General features: G+C 46.8%; 1 protein-coding gene across 2 annotated transcripts in view; it reads left to right on the top strand.

Moving 5' to 3' along the window:
- CIMIP7 (ciliary microtubule inner protein 7) overlaps positions 1–17,064 on the top strand; it is a 30,666-nt gene extending 13,602 nt beyond the window's left edge. For both annotated transcript variants that reach the window (XM_072127723.1, XM_072127722.1), the window contains exons 2-4: positions 1,573–1,686; positions 12,387–12,464; positions 16,379–17,064. In XM_072127723.1, the coding sequence (XP_071983824.1) occupies positions 1,639–1,686; positions 12,387–12,464; positions 16,379–16,825 (573 nt within the window). In that variant the 5' untranslated portion in view covers positions 1,573–1,638 and the 3' untranslated portion in view covers positions 16,826–17,064. The remainder of the gene's footprint in view (positions 1–1,572; positions 1,687–12,386; positions 12,465–16,378) is intronic.

Raw genomic sequence — 17,064 nt, 5'->3', positions numbered from 1 at the left:
TTTGCAACATTTCTCAATAAATTGTGTTCCAGGCTGATCTATTTCTATATTATATTCTATAGAGAATGTGCTAATCATAATGGGGCAGATTTACTTACCCGGCCCATTCACGATCCAGTGGCGCGTTCTGTGCGGTGGATTCGGGGGCGATTCACTAAGGTAGTTCCTCCGACATCCACCAGATGTCGCTGCAGCGCTGAAGTTCCCCTGTGGTCCGCCGGAATGCACGAGCCTATACCTGGTGAAGAGTCCCATGACACATTTTTTTTTAAATGCGGCGGTTTTTCCGAATCTGTCGGGTTTTCGTTCGACCACGCCCCCGATTTTCGTCGCATGTATGCCGGCGCCGATGCGCCACAATCCGATCGCGTGCGCCAAATTCCCGGGGCAATACAGGGAAAATCGGCGCAAATCGGAAATATATTTAGGTAACACGTCAGGAAACCGCGAATCGGGCCCTTAGTAAATGACCCCCAATGTGTCTTGCATAATATAACATAACCACCATCAGCAGGGCTGATGCCAGCACTGGGCATAACTGGCCAAGTGCGGGGGCCCAGAGCTGCTGGGGAAAGGGGGGGCCCACATAAATCTGTACATAAGGAATCCAAGGGGGTCAGGGGGCTTATATAAAATAACTATAAGGGGGCTGTTTGGGATGATAAACGTGGGAATATTTTAGGGAACAGGAGACTGTTTCAATTTCTGAATTTTTAATGCTGCCACTTGAGGCCCACTGAGGTTATGGTGCCCAGGAGCCTTCTCAAACCTGGAGCCGGCCCTGACCATCAGAGTCTTTGAAGGGGTGGTTTAGAACCATCTATCATGCTAAACTAGGAACACTTACTCATAGATCCAGGCACTGTGACTGGTAATGTTCTTATATTCATTATCCATGGCCTCCTTCCTTCTAAAATCAGCTTTTAAACTTATGCTAATGAGCCATAAGTAATCTAAGGGGTGGGGGCATTTACATGAGCCCCTCCATACTGAAGCTTCACAGGCTACCCCTCCATCTGCCTGATAGAAGTTTTCCAGCACAGTGTAACAACCTTTGAGGCTACAGTTCAGATGGGCTCTGGTAATGCCCCCAAAGCACCTCTGGCTCATTAGCATAATTTTAAGAGTTGATTTTGGTAGGAAGGCGGCCATGTTTTACAAATAGAAGAAAATTACAACAGTCGCAGTGTCTGGATCTAGGAGTAAGTGTCCCCCAGACCTGCCTCAGAGGTCACATATAGAGATGAGCAGACCCGATGGTCGGGTTCAGCGCTTGGGTCCAGCCGTCTGACCGTCAATCCAGCAAATTGACACCTCTAGCAATTAGCTATGGGTAACTATGGCTATGATTGTCCAGGAGGTGGCCAATCATAGCCATGGTTAGTTGCTTGGAGTGTCAATCCGAACACCGATCATAGGGTTGGCTCAACTGAGGCTGCTGATCCCCTGAAAAAATCCAAGTCAGGGAAAGGAAGCTATGGCACCGGAACAGAAACATGAGTATTATTTATTTTTTATTTGTTAAACTGGGCCGCCCCTTTAACAAAATGTAGTTTCTTCCTCTCTTTCCAGTTCCCTTCTGGCTTCCATGGACACTTCAGAAGCCACATCCGCAATGATATATGTCAGGAATATCGCATGGAAGCGAGACCACCGCCTCCGAAAGCCTTCACTCAACGAATAACAGTAAGACTTATACAAATCTATACATATCTCAGAGTGGACATTTCACACCCCTTATGAAGCCCCCGCTCTTAGTGCTCACCCCATAGATGCTGTGGTCATTACTGATTGTGGCATCTTTAGGATCAGACAGTCAGGATTTGGGTTTGATGCCTGGGTGCTGTGGCCTATTTTTTGCTCTGTTGATTGGGTCAGAGGGTTTCCATATTTGTTTTTTTTTTAGAATTGACAGGAAGTTATTGTGAAGTGTGGCTTCCAGGTAGGTTTAGGTAGACTTCTACAGCACCTCTATGCTACTTTTTCTTTAAGGAGCCCCCCAAAACTCTGAGTGCCCAAACCATCGAGACTCAGATTGCTCAGATTCACTAGTTACGTCTAGGTCTTCCACTCACTAAACACTCTCGTCTTTTTAGACCAAATGATACGGATGCCTCCAGTCTGTGCCAATCGCTGCACTGGCTGCCCCTCTCCTTCCAAATACAGTTTAAAGTAATCACCCTCATCCACAAAGCTCTGCACATAGCTGTGTCTCTTCTCTCAGCCTGTTGATCATCCAGTGATCTTAGATTATTCACTACCTTAGTTCGAACCTCTCCAGGACTTTTCACGAGCTGCACCAATTCTCTGGAATCCCCTTCCCTGGACTATTAGACTTATATCTATACCTCCAAAGCTTCAAACATGCTTTCAAAACTAATCTCTTTAGGCAGATCTTTTGCACGTGAAATTTCAACTCTCTTTTTACATACCCATTGGGTGTCCTTCTTCTATCTGTATGGCTACATTCACACGAACGTATGGGGGGGGGGTGTGTTTGTATATATACGGCTGCAAATTAGCGGTCAAATATACCCCCCTTCCTATAGCATCTATGGCGCTTGGGCTCGGTGTGTCACCCCCTCATCCTCATAGACTGCAAGTTCTTTTGTCACACTCTTCATCCTCATAGACTGTAAGCTCCTTTGTCACCCCTTCATCTTCATAGACTGTAAGCTCTTGTGTCACCTCCTCATCCTCATAGACTGTAAGCTCTTGTGTCACCCCTCATCCTCATAGACTGTAAGCTCTTGTGTCTCCTCTCATCCTCATAGACTGTAAGCTCTTGTGTCCCCCCTCATCCTCATAGATTGTAACCTCTTGTGTCCCCCCCTCATCCTCATAGACTGTAAGCTCTTGTGTCCCCCCCTCATCCTCATAGACTGTAAGCTCTTGTGTCACCCCCTCCTCCTCATAGACTGTAAGCTCTTGTGTCACCCCCTCATCCTCATAGACTGTAAGCTCGTGTCACCCCCTCATCCTCATAGACTGTAAGCTCTTGTGTCACCCCCTCATCCTCATAGACTGTAAGCTCTTGTGTCCCCCCCTCATCCTCATAGACTGTAAGCTCTTGTGTCACCCCCTCCTCCTCATAGACTGTAAGCTCTTGTGTCACCCCCTCATCCTCATAGACTGTAAGCTCGTGTCACCCCCTCATCCTCATAGACTGTAAGCTCTTGTGTCACCCCTCATCCTCATAGACTGTAAGCTCTTGTGTCATCCCCTCATCCTCATAGACTGTAAGCTCTTGTGTCATCCCCTCATCCTCATAGACTGTAAGCTCTTGTGATCAGGGCATATTTGTATATGTCCCCTATGATATGTAAAGTGTTACAGAATATGATGGCGCTATATCAATAATGATCATTAATATTATTATGATAACCTGCACATGTGATTACGCAGGTCAGAGGGCACAGGTGATAATGGTCTGATCATTGGGGCGAGGACTGTGGATAGCTGATTTTTTTTAAACACCACTTATCAATTTGGGGTGTGGGTGTCATCTGTGCAGGATCCTCACGTGAAGGCCTAAGTAAATCTTACATAGGAGCCTCTTTGTCCGATCCGGACTCATTCATCTATATGGACATTGTGCAATACTCCATTTCCCCTGGGGTGGGCGCTGTAGTGATATTGAACACCTACTGCCAAGTTCTTCACACTTCACAGATGATCACCAGAGGTCCCAACATGGGGGGAAAATTTGTGGCAAAACTATTCTGAAAGAGGGTAACAAGTAGACATGGAGGACCCCTTAAAATTCTTCTGTAGCAGAATGCCACGACACAGCGGGAGATGAGTGTATCCCACCTGTGAGAGATAAAAGGGTAAAAGCAGAAGAGCTTGATGGCATCACATGAATTATAGATGAACAGAAGTGGCTTCTGACACCAGCACCTGTGTTCTGTGCAGGACCTGTCAGCGGTGCCGGGGCCGTGTCAGCTCTGCGCGCCTGCGATTGCTGATTAAAGCCGCCTTTATTATCCTCCTCCGGTCGTCTGGCGGTTGACGTGTTTGTTTACCGTCTCTCCGGGAGATGTTTACCTCCTGCTTTCTTCTTGTCTGAACCTTTGAGATGAGTCTATAGAAGAGACAGACATCTCCTTACTAGGAAAGAAACGTCCCCATGTGTTTATATCTCCTGCTTCCAGGACAAGAGATTTTATCCTTCCATCATAACATCCACATTTCTGGCCGTACAGGATAATCCTTCATCCGCCGTAGGATCCGCCGCAAGGATTGCTCCCCCGGGTCTGACATGACTGTGCGAGGAGGACGCCTTATTTACACTACTTTTCTTTTTAGAGAGTTTTTATGGCAGAAAAAGTCACAGTCAGCGCTCCTCATGCCAGAAATGGGATCAAATGACTCAAGGAACCACATAAGGTGTATGGGCGTAACTTGGGGCGGCACGGAGGGCGCAGTCACAGACGTCCTATGAGATGTCTCTTCCCCATACAAAAAGATTAGTACAGGCAGTCCACGGGTTCCATAGGTTTGTTCTTAAGTCGAATCTGTATGTAAGTCGAAACTGTGGGGCTCATTTACTAAGGGTCCAAATCGCGCACTTTCGTCGGGTTTCCCTACGATTTCCGATTTGCCCTGAATTACCCCAGTATTTTGGAGCACGCAACAGAAATGGGGGGGCGTGGCTGTCGAACAACCCGACGGATTCCCGAAAAACCATGGAATTTAAAAAATAATTTGTGTCGCAAGATCAAGCACCAGGAAGAAGAAGGTGAACTCCGGTGGACCTCGGCGCAGCAGCGACACCTGCTGGATATCGGGCGCACAGACCTTAGTGAATCCCGGCAGAACCCGAATCCGGAGATGTCGGAGATCGCGACTGGACCGGGTAAGTAAATCTGCCCCTGTATGTTTCATCATTGTAGATCCAGACAAAGTTTTTTTTTTGCCCCATCATCAATTGGACTTTCAAATTTTCTTGCTGTAATGGGACCAAGGATTATGAATAAAGCTTCATTACAGACACCTTACAGCTGATCAGTGCAGTCTGGGACTATAGTAACATCCAGAGAGGTCACCAGAGGTCACAGTGGGGAAGAGGGGTCCGTCTTCAACTAGGGGTCATCTGTAAGTTGGGTGTCCTTAAGTAGGGGATCGCCTGTACTAGAAACATACACCATAGTCAGGGGGGGTCTGTTACAGATATTACATTGGGGTCTAGCAATTCAATGTTACGTCTCCGGCCAAATGTACATTGTAACTAGATAAAGTTTGGATAAAGAACGTTATAGGAAGTGTCTTGATAGGTTTTTTTTTTTGTACGCAAACTCACCCACAAAATCAGGCCCCAAACTCCTATGTCTCCATAGGTCCTAATTCTAGCAACATGCCATCACTTTATGACATGGGAAAATCATGACTACCTGCAGCTGCCACCGGGGGGAGCTCTGTGTAAACATGTATATCAATAATAGTTCCCTGCAGTGCGGGGTTGGGAGAGGAAGATAAAGGGTTCTAAAGGTCCAGACAAATATACTTAACTACTTAAACTTATTTTTTAAAGGGAAATGCGGACCTATTTACATGGCATGAAGTGGGCGGTGGCTCAGTGGTTAGCATTACAGCCTTGCAGTGCTGGGATCCTGGGTTCATTCCCACCCAGGTCAACATCTGCAAAGAGTTTGTATGTTCTCTCCGTGTTTGTCTGGGTTTCCTCCAGGTCCTCCAGTTTCCTCCCACACTCCAAAACATACTGGTAGGTTGATTCTATTGTGAGCCCCATTGGGGACAGGGACTGATTTGGCAAACTCTGTGCAGCGCTGCCTAATCTGTGTGCGCTATATAAATAATAAAGAATTATTATAACTTATTATTATATAGAATGACCCAATGTAATCCGGATCTCTTGCTGTGCAGATGGCCATGGCATAGAAGGGGTTAGATAGAAGGAAAGGTTCATTGGCCTCGGTCCCACCAACACATCCCTGCAGCCCATGCTGACTCTCTACTGTCATATGGGCGGTGCTGGATCGGGACAGACATCCTAGCACCACCCACCTGACTGTAGGGAGCCTAGTTGGTATATTGGGTGCTCCTATACTGATTGGGGGCGTCAGTGGGTGAGTGGGTGTCAGTAGTAAGAAGGTCCAAGTCTTATGCCCAAGTCTCTAAAATGCATCTGTCTTTGAGTTGAGCAAACTTTAATAAATTATCCAGAATGACTCTTTAATGACTCCTCAGCAGATGTCACGTTATAGATATAGGATGTCTGCACCGGAGCGTCTGCACTTAGGCGAGGTTCATTCCATTTTAGGAGATGTCGTCAGGGCCGCTTTTCCATCCTGTACTTCAGGAGCCGGGGCGAGGATTTCAGAGATAACATGCGGCCCCGTCTCTCTCTCTCTTTTTTACATTTTTATGCACTTTCTCTCTCTCTTTCTCTTTCCGTCTCTCTCTCACTTTTACATTTCTATGCACTCTCTCTCCGTCTCTCTCTTTCCGTCTCTCTCTTTCCGTCTCTCTCTCTCTTACATTTCTATGCACTCTCTCTCTTTCCCTCTCTCTCTCTTTCCGTCTCTCTCTCTCTTTTACATTTCTATGCACTCTCTCTCCGTCTCTCTCTTTCCGTCTCTCTCTTTCCGTCTCTCTCTCTCTTACATTTCTATGCACTCTCTCTCTTTCCCTCTCTCTCTCTTTCCGTCTCTCTCTCTCTTTTACATTTCTATGCACTCTCTCTCTCTCTTTCCCTCTCTCTCTCTCTCTCTCTCTCCGTCTCTCTCTTTCCGTCTCTCTCTCTTACATTTCTATGCACTCTCTCTCTTTCCGGCTCTCTCTCTCTTTTACATTGCTATGCACTCTCTCTCTCTTTCCCTCTCTCTCTCTCCGTCTCTCTCTTTCCGTCTCTCTCTCTTTTACATTTCTATGCTCTCTCTCTCTCTCTCTCTTTCCGTCTCTCTCTCTCTTTTACATTTCTATGCACTCTCTCTCTCTCTCTCTCTCCCTCTCTCTCTCTTTCCGTCTCTCTCTCTCTTTTACATTTCTATGAACTCTCTCTTTCCGGCTCTCTCTCTTTTACATTTCTATGAACTCTCTCTTTCCCTCTCTCTCTCTTTCCGTCTCTCTGTCTTTTACACTTCTATGCACACTCTCTTTCTCTTTCCCTCTCTCTCTCTTCCGCCTCTCTCTCTGTTTTACATTTCTATGCACTCTCTCGCTCTCTCTCTTTCCCTCTCTCTCTCTTTCCCTCTCTCTCTCTTTCCCTCTCGCTCTCTCTCTCTCCTTTGCATAACTTGGAAGTTTGGTAATTACTTATACTCTTAATCTAGCGGCTCCTATTCAGCTATTCAGCCGCTTCGCTGCCGGAGAAATTACATCAAAATTCAATTCTGGGAGGTGATTAATGGCAGAGCTGGGGTTGTCCCGGCACATTACACAAGATGCTCCTTATATAAAATACTGTTTGTTCTCTCTCTGCACGGCCCGGACCCTGCGCCCGCCGCTCGCTAGTAATTTAACCCTCTTACAGGTCAAGCTTTCTTTGCTTGCACATTCGCCAGTAGATAAAGATATATCACGGCCAGGTTACATAATTTACATTTTGTCGTATCCTATCTGCCAGAATCGGGATCACTTGAGGCTTCTCGCCCTAATTGGACTGGAAATACGCTCCTTACGAGTTGAATGCTGCGGGACACACATGCTCAGTCACTCCTCTTACAGCCAGGTCTCTGCATAGTGATTTTTCTGAACACCACAAGGCAGCCAATAGGAACAGCTCCTTGCCCTGCTTGTCAGGACAGGAGAAAAGCCTATTCGGTACATTTCTGTAGAGCTGAGAAGACTGCAGTTGAGGTTAAAAAAGATATATTGTCAGCTAAAGGAGGCTGATTCTGTTCAGAGCTGCTTTAGCAGCTGCCAGAGGGGGAAGGAAACTGATTCTTTGACAACTGCTGGGGGCAGGTTCTTGAGAGGGGGAAGGAAACTGATTCTTTGACAACTGCTGGGGGCAGGTTCTTGAGAGGGGGAAGGAAACTGATTCTTTCAAGAACCTTTCCCCAGCAGTTGTCAGAGGGGGAAGGAAACTGATTCTTTCAAAAACCATCCCCCAGCAGCTGCCAGAAGGGGAAGGAAACTGATTCTTTCAAGAACCGGTCCCCAGCAGTTGCCAGAGGGGGAAGGAAACTGATTCTTTTAAGAACTGGCCCCCAGCAGCCACCAGAGGGGGAAGAAAACTGATTCTTTCAAGAACCCGCCCACAGCAGCTGCCAGAGAGGGAAGGAGGATGATTCTGTCCCCCAGCACCTGCAAGAAAAAAAAAATCATGAATAAAATAATTTTTATGCTACAAACATTTTGTTATATTACTGTGAACCTTCAACCTTCAGGCCTAATGGGGAAATGAATCACAGGATAATTACCCCTCTATCTGTTATTTATATCACCCCCCCATAAGACATCTTGTGCGAGGCACTACGTGAATCCTCCGTCTCCCGGGCTGCATAATTAGAATTAGTTGTCATATGATTAATGTTCATTAGCGCTTTGTAATTATTACAACAAAATGATTACATGTTGTAGATGGCGGTATTTCTTCTTTCCTGCAGCATTCCATGAATTAAATGATAAATCATACGCGGCCGCAGTCACTTTGCCTTTAATTACCCCTCAGATGTGAGCTCTGATTATATCCTTCCTGACGTGCCCCCAGTGTTCAGACACAAGAAGAGGAGAATCATAACTTCCCGCTATTCATTAGTCAGGCGTCTAATAAGAAAACACCCTAATGATGCTTCCAGAATACATTTCTTGTAGTACATAATATATTAAAGGGGGTTTCCATGCTATAAATATTAAAGTTTTTTCCCCTGGTTCATATACTATGAATCAGTCTTTGAACTGGTTACAGTTAAAATAATAGTTCTACAGACTTTTTTCAGAGGCTACCACTGAACTTCTACATACAGTACACACCTCAGCTGCCTCAGCACCTCTTCAGACACACCCCACCTGGCACAGAACATCATAATACACACCTCAGCTGCCACAGAACATTATAGTACACACCTAAGCTGCTGCAGAACCTCTACATAAGCACCTCCGCTGCCGCAGAACCTCTTCATAAACACCTCAGCTGCCACAGAACATCATAGTACACACCTAAGCTGCTGCAGAACCTCTACATACGCACCTCAGCTGCCGCAGAACATCTTCATAAACACCTCAGCTGCCACAGAACATCATAGTACACACCTAAGCTGCTGCAGAACCTCTACATACGCACCTCAGCTGCCGCAGAACATCTTCATAAACACCTCAGCTGCCACAGAACATCATAGTACACACCTAAGCTGCTGCAGAACCTCTACATACGCACCTCAGCTGCCGCAGAACATTATGGTACCCACTTTAGCTGCTGCAGGACCGCTACATATGCACCTCGGCTGCCGCAGAACCTCTTCATACACACCTCAGCTGCGGTTGAACATTATAGTACTCACCTAGGCTGACGCAGAAACTCCTACATATGCACCTCGGCTGCTGCAGAACGTCTTCATACACACCTCACCTGCTACAGAACAAAATAGTACGCACCTCAGCTGCCGCAGAATGTCTTCATACACACCTCACCTGCCACAGAACATTATGGTACGCACCTCACTTTCCGCAGAACTTCTTAACAGACATCACAGAACATTATAATTGACACCTCACCTGCCATGGAACCTCTACATACGCGCCTGAACTGCTGCAGCACCTCTTCATACACACTATAGGACACCAATATTGTAGATCATGAAGTGCATAGAAGTGGATAGAGGGAGGATGGTGGGGGCCACTTCCTCCTGCCCACTATAAGGGGGCCCAGGGGTTCATGTCCTGGGTGCCCTCCCTATAATCCGGCCCTGGCTGGTTACTCAGTTCCTATAATTCTATATCTCCTTTAAGTCTTGACTATTTATCCTGGGCCCCCTTCCTATTTGGGGGGGCGTTCGTCGCTCAGTTATCTTTATATTCCATAGCGCTTTACAAATCATAATACAGTATAGCGATATACGTATATAATACCTACATGTGATTAAACCACTAAACAACTGGAATCAAATTATAGAACAAAACCCAATTACATCCCCAGACTGTATAAAAGCTCTAATAACCGCTCTGCGGCCTCCGCGAACACATAAAGCAATAAAAACAATTAGGAGCGGGAAGGTTTGTGCGGCCGCACGGCACATTCTCCTCGCACGTAGAAGGTGTTGGCACCGCTCCACTCACCTTCACCCTCCGCGCCATTAATTACACAGCATTAAGAGCAGCACTTCTAGTGCGCCGCGCACCGTGTAGTCTCACCTCTGACTCCATAATGGAACAATCTGTCATCATTACTGAATCCTGCCCGAGATCCGACTCTCTCCCTGGACATAAAGAAATCTCGGTGACCTAAATTCAGTTTTAGGATCAAGGGTCAAGGGATTTGTAAGAGGTCCAATAAAAATCTAATCTGCAACTTGTCAGTATATTATATAAACGTATGCTAATGTTTAAAGGGGTGTTCTGTGCCTAGAGAGGACCTTTTACCACCTTACACATGTGGAGATAAACATACCATAATGTAGAAGTAGTTTTACCCATTAAGAGGCACTTTTATTTTTAGAGATATCAGTCCAGATATCGGACCATTTTAATCCTCTCTACTGTCAGAGCAGAGGAGGGGAAGATAATCTTCTACTTGTCAGAGGAGATTATCATAACACATATCACATATCATACATAACACACATCATATCACGCTCTTCCCTCCCAGAACCTCCTCACTGACAGTAGGGAGGATCACAATGGTCAGATATCGGGACTGATATCTCAGCAATTGTGGGGGCTAGAAAGAAAATTTAAAGTGCCCCTGTGTAGGATCCCTGATAGAATGGTATGTTCATCTTCAAGTGTAAGAGTTGGTAAAAGGTGCTCTTTAAAGGGGTTATACCAAGCTAGCTTAATTGGGGGGTCCCAGCAATCAGACTCCCGGATCAGATTGCTATCCCCTATTCTGAATCAATCTAATTGGTAAGAGTCTGCTGCAGGGACCCCAAAAGATCTTGTGAAAGAACCCTAGCATTAGTTCTCACTAATGGGTGGATCAGCAGGTTGAGCATACCTACTACCATTACATTCAACAGTATGAGAGTGTTGGAAATTGCTGAGCACAGTGCCTAGGTTTCCCTGACCACAAACCGAGCTTAATATAAATAAACAAGATTATGGTCAGAAGAGTTCAGCTGCACATAAAAAACAGGATGAGCAACAGACAAGTAAACAATGTTATATACACATGATGCCAGAACAAGCAAACATAGAAACCTAAAGGAGCATACTGCTGCATCTCAGTGGCTTAGAGGTGTCTAGAGTAAAAAACAATGAGTGTTCACTAGGCGTTTAAGAGCATAGAAGCTAAAAAATCTATAAAAATAATGAGCAAAACAGGAGAAGGAGACCAAGGGGGCCAACACTGGACACTTAGCGAGCTGAACTAATGGTGTGTCACAATGCAAAATTTGTTGCTACTATAACCACCACTAGAGGGAGCTAAAGAGCTTAATGCATACACTTTTAAAAAACAATGGAGATTCATTATGGCTTCTCCACCAATTTTCTGGTGCAGAAACCATAGAAATCTTCCTTTTCCTGCCAATTTCGTAGTTTCACCAACCTGGGTGTGTCGGAGCGGAGGCCGGACGCTAACGCCCAGCCCGTCATATTTACTATAGTCTACGCAAGACTATAACAAGAAGCTCCGCCAGTTCTCATCTAGTCTAATGATCGGGACTAGCGGAGTTTGCTCCCATATTCACTGAGAGGTCCGAACCTATTAATGTGTATGGGCGCCGGACCTCCAGCCGGACCACCAACCGGTCTTAATACATCTCCCCAAATATGCATTAAACTTCTAATCCTCATCATTCAACGTTAGAGGAAGTTGGAGCTTTATAGAGGAAGAAACGGACGGATATACTGATAGATTATAACATGAATCTGTGCCGGGGATTGGATCTAAAAGTTCTATAATGATAAATGGTGGAGATTTACATGAAAGCTCCAGTAATTGTCCTGCACCCGGAGAAGAACAATTACCTCCACGTTGGTCGTGAATATTTTTAGCAACAAAGATGAAACTCGTTTTACTTTTTTAATTACTTGGGCATAAATGATACCTGCTGATAATGACAGTATCGCCCCCTGACCCCTCCCAATCTCCCCGGTGGAGGGGGCTCGCTAATGCTATTTGTGTAATGAACGCTGTGGAGGTAATTACATTACAGTCATTATAATATTTACACGCTAGTAATATCGTCTTCATAATGGGATGGTAACCTGACGCCCGCGCTATCATCAGTCTCATCATTCCCCCTTTTATTTTATTCCAGGAACATCCGACAAAACACATATTCTCCAGACACGACAACCGCCATGTATTCCCCAGCTCCGTGTTTTCTTTTGAGAATGTAAGTAGCAGAAATCTTATCCTTTATAACCGTCTATTGTATCGGAATCCAGTTACAGAAGATTCCATGTTAGATGCGTCCTTTATTGCTACATTCACACGAATGTGTGCCCGCCGTATAGGCCCGGCGCCAGCACCCGGCCAACCCGGGCAAGTGCCGGGATCCCGGGGTACTGGAGGGGCCCACTCAGTGTCGCTATAAGACACTGGTACAATTGATCACCATCGGGATCGATCACGTTTCTGCCTCTATGCTGCGCTGGTCGGGAGCGCAGCATAGAGGCAGAATCTAAAACTCACCTGTCCCGGTTCCCACGATGCAGCGCTCCGCAGGGTATGCGACGGCTCTGAAGCCGGCGCACATGATGACGTCATCGGATCACGTGTGCCGGCTTCAGAGGGGGGAGGGAGGGGGTCAGTGTGTCAGCAGCGAGAGGGGGGAGGGAGGGGGTCAGTGTGTCTGCAGGGAGAGGGGGGAGGGGGTCAGTGTGTCTGCAGGGAGAAGGGGGAGGGAGGGGGTCAGTGTGTCTGCAGGGAGAGGGGAGGGAGGGGGTCAGTGTGTCTGCAGGTAGAGGGGGGAGGGAGGGGGTCAGTGTGTCTGCAGGGAGAGGGGGGAGGGAGGGGTTCAGTGTGTCCGGAGGGGGGGGGGGTTCAGTGTGTTTGCAGGGGGAGGGGGGGGGGGTTTCAGTGTGTCCGGAGGGGGGGGTCAGTGTGTCCGCAGGGGGGTGAGGGGGTCAGTGTGTCCGCAGGTGGAAGGGGGGGTGGTCAGTGTGTCCGCAGGGGGGTGAGGGGGTCAGTGTGTCCGCAGGGAGGTGAGGGGGTCAGTGTGTCCGCAGGGGGGTGAGGGGGTCAGTGTGTCCGCAGGTGGAAGGGGGGGTGGTCAGTGTGTCCGCAGGGGAAGGGGGGGGCAGTGTGGACACTGGAGGGCGGCCCACGGAGGGGCCCACTAAGGCTCTGTCGCCCAGGGGCCCACTAAAACCTGGAGCCGGCCCTGCCGCCGTGTCGTAGCATGTTGGCGCACAGGAGGGGAGGAGGGGGTGAGTGCCACTCCACCCCGCCCCTCTCCATAGAGATATATGGTGCACGGCGCCGTAATAGCCGTAATACGAGGAAAATAGGACACATCTCATCTCTTCCCAGGGTAAGGAGCCGCACGTGTGCTGCACTGTACTGTTCCGTGCGCTCATTGCCGGACTATGGGGGACGTATATACGGCCGCAAGTCCCCCAATGGTCGTGTGAATTTAGCCCAATCTATCACAAAAGGGGGGTATTTATTAATTTGGGCGCAGGAAGCTATAATTTTCAGTGTGATTTGTACCGCAAGGGATTAATGATTTGGTGCACAAACTTATTCTCAGTCTCCACATTCATGAAGGCGAAACAGAGCTTTTAGCTGCTCCTTTTTTGTGCCAAAAATTGCGCCACAAATCCAGTTGGAAAAATAGAAGCGCCAGAAAAGTGTCAGAGTCACAAGCAGCGACGCAATTTTTTCCCGAAAAACAGAACAATGGGGGTCATTTACTAAGGGGCCGATTCGCGTTTTACCGGCGTGTTACCCGAATATTTCCGATTTGCGCCGATTTTCCCTGTATTGCCCCGGGATTTTGGCGCCCGCGATAGGATTGTGGCGCATTGGCGCCGGCATGCACGCGACGGAAATCAGGGGGCGTGGCCGAGCGAAAACCCGTCGGATTCGGAAAAACCGCCGCATTTAAAACAATAAAAGTGTCGCTTGGGACGCGCTTACCGTCACTTGGTCCGGCCCGGTGAACTTGAGTGCGTTCCGATGCTTTTCAGCGCAGCAGCGCCACCTGGTGGACGGCGGAGGAACTACCTTGATGAATCCCGGCCGAACCCGAATCCACCGCAGAGAACGCGCCGCTGGATCGCGAACGGACCGGGTAAGTAAATGTCGTAAAAAAACACCAAAATTCTGGCACCGGCACTACATAAATAAGCCTCAGCAAAAAAAAAAAAAATTCCTCTAGTTTTACCTTTGACCCTAAAAGGGTCTCAATGAGATCTCTGAAAACACTTGTTAGTATTTCATTTCCCTGCAGCACCCCCAGAGGGGGAAATGAAGAATGACACAGTGTGGCCACATTTATCAAAACTTGGGTGCCTGTGGAGTGTGCAGGGGGCGCCACATTCGTCAAAAGTGAATCTGGCGCCCCCTACACTGCTCGGGAAGTGGGCACCATTTTTTTTTTTTGGGTGAATCTTTAATGAGAGCCCCTTCATATGAGAAGTCAGTACTACACAGGTTATAGAAGCCAATTCGGGGTCTATAAGACACTGTGGGTGTAATTCTGCTGCATATAATCATTGCATAGGGATGAACTGCAATACCAGACTCGGACTATAGGCAGGAGTAGCGCTGTTTCTGGAAATAAGGTCAATTTTTTTTTTATCAACCCCTCGCAATCTGATGCAGCAATCTGACACTTATTTCCTGCCCTGTGGATAATAGACATCCCCTTTAATTGAAGCTACCAATACTGCGGGAGGTTAATTATCAGCCACCGCCCGAACAGTCAGTACACAGAAGGGTTGCCTTAGCATCTGTGCCATCTCCGCATCCCTCCACACGCCGCTAGTGCTCCCTGGCGTCACCTAATTAGACTTGTGTGTTTGAATTCTAAATTAGGCATTTAATTCTAAGGAACGAAACAGCAATTCCCGGCTCCGGAGATCCCGATCACTCGTCTTCCCTACTAAGTACATATTTTTATGACTTCTCACTCCCAGGAATGAAGTCTAAGCTCGGCAGAGCAACGGAGCGGCCAATTATCCTTATCACCCCGCTAATCGTGCCGCGTTTTACTGCGCCATACACATTAAATAGACGGAAAAACCACCAGATTATTCACAACACAAGCAACGAGGATGAAGAAAGTAACCAGCGAGAGACAGAAGTACAAAGGCATTACCCAGCGCCAAGGATTGCCTTTGTCTTGTGCGCAGCTTTGATTTTTTTTATTTTGGACGCTTTGACAGAAGATTGAATTATGGACGGGAATTGTAAAGGTTACATGGGAAAGGGAGATACAAGATAACTATTTGTATTGTTACAACTCGAAAAATTTCACAGCTTCAATGAAAATATGAAATTCGTATGCAGCTCCAGTGCAGAGCTTTATGTTTCCATGGATACAGACTACAAAGAAACCACGTGTGTAGTCTGATCCGGAATTCAAGTGTTACCATCTTTTCTCTTACTGGGCCCCCAACTATTATGTATTGTTAAGTCCTTGTACATCTGTGCCTTCTCTGAATACACATGTATACATGAGCCATTTCAGGACCTTTGAAGGTCTTCCAACGGTCCTGAAACCGCATTCTCTCCAAAGGGACACATCCTCCATTCCCCAAGAAGCTGATTCTAGTACCAGATGTAGGAAGAGATTCCAGACATAATATTCATACAACGAAGGACCCTTGAATACTGGTCACTTTATAGTGACACCCCTTATGGGTCCCCAAAGGCTTCTGGGTCCTTTTTTGCTCTCCTCAAGTTAACTGCATGAGCAGGCTACATACATGTCTGTATACACATAAAAGTTAGTAAGAATAATGGTGGATCAGTACCAGGTAGTAGGTGGGAATGAATAATGGGTGGACCTCAGATTTGGAGAATATTCATAGCAGCAGAAGGTGATTGTGTTGATTCTGTGGGAGGCAGTGACCTCTCATCTCAGAGATGATGTTCATGATGAAGAAGCTGTAAAGTAAAGTTAAATGTCTTGTACTTACCTAGTGGAAGGAGCAGCGTAGGGCAGGGCTGGGGAGCTGTAGGACATGAGTGTGTTTACTATGTTGGAGGCAGTGACTTGTTCTTTCATTGTCACGAGTGAGGAGTAAATTCTGAATCAGACACTGAATCTTTTGACGCATCCAACTTGTTTTTGTCAAGGGTCTGGGCAAGAAAAAACTTCTCAAACACAGAGAGTCCTATAACTTTACACGTTGGGCCCCTCTGGAGGAGGACCTGAGGAGGCAGAGACCACTCATCAGCACCTACCGGACCGACTTCTGGAGAAAGGATGAAGAGTCGGGGAAGGTAGCACCTCAGATCCTGGTTCCAAGGTTGACCAGGGCAACTTCGGCTTCGTGTTCGGATCTGACGACAACCTATAGGCACATGCTGAGAAGCCATAGTAATCGTCAGGCCTCGCAGAGCGCCACCGTGACGGAAATCACCCCAATCTCTACTAATAGCAGGACAGGGGTGACCGGACTATCATCACAGAGAGCCATGTCCGCCCCCTATAAGCGGCTGACCGTGTCTGACTGCCTAGTGTGGCGCACCCCGGACACAGTGACTACAGAAGGCTCCCAAACCACTGAAGCCCCCCAGTAATGTGTCCCCCTCCAACCCCTCTGATATATACACAATACAATAGAAATGTCTACATTTTTATATAAATCACTTTTGTATTAATAAATGTATATTTATGCGCATGAAGAAGTGATTTTTATACTATATACAGCGATACAATGTATTACAATGTTATTATCCTCTGTTATATTATACAACATATTTTTGTAATTCAATGTAAAAGCAAAAAGTTATTAAAATAAAACCGATTTTTTTTTTCA

The sequence above is a fragment of the Engystomops pustulosus genome, chromosome 10 (genome assembly GCF_040894005.1).
Source record: "Engystomops pustulosus chromosome 10, aEngPut4.maternal, whole genome shotgun sequence".
NCBI lineage: Eukaryota > Metazoa > Chordata > Amphibia > Anura > Leptodactylidae > Engystomops > Engystomops pustulosus.
This window is presented reverse-complemented; position numbering and strand designations above follow the sequence as displayed.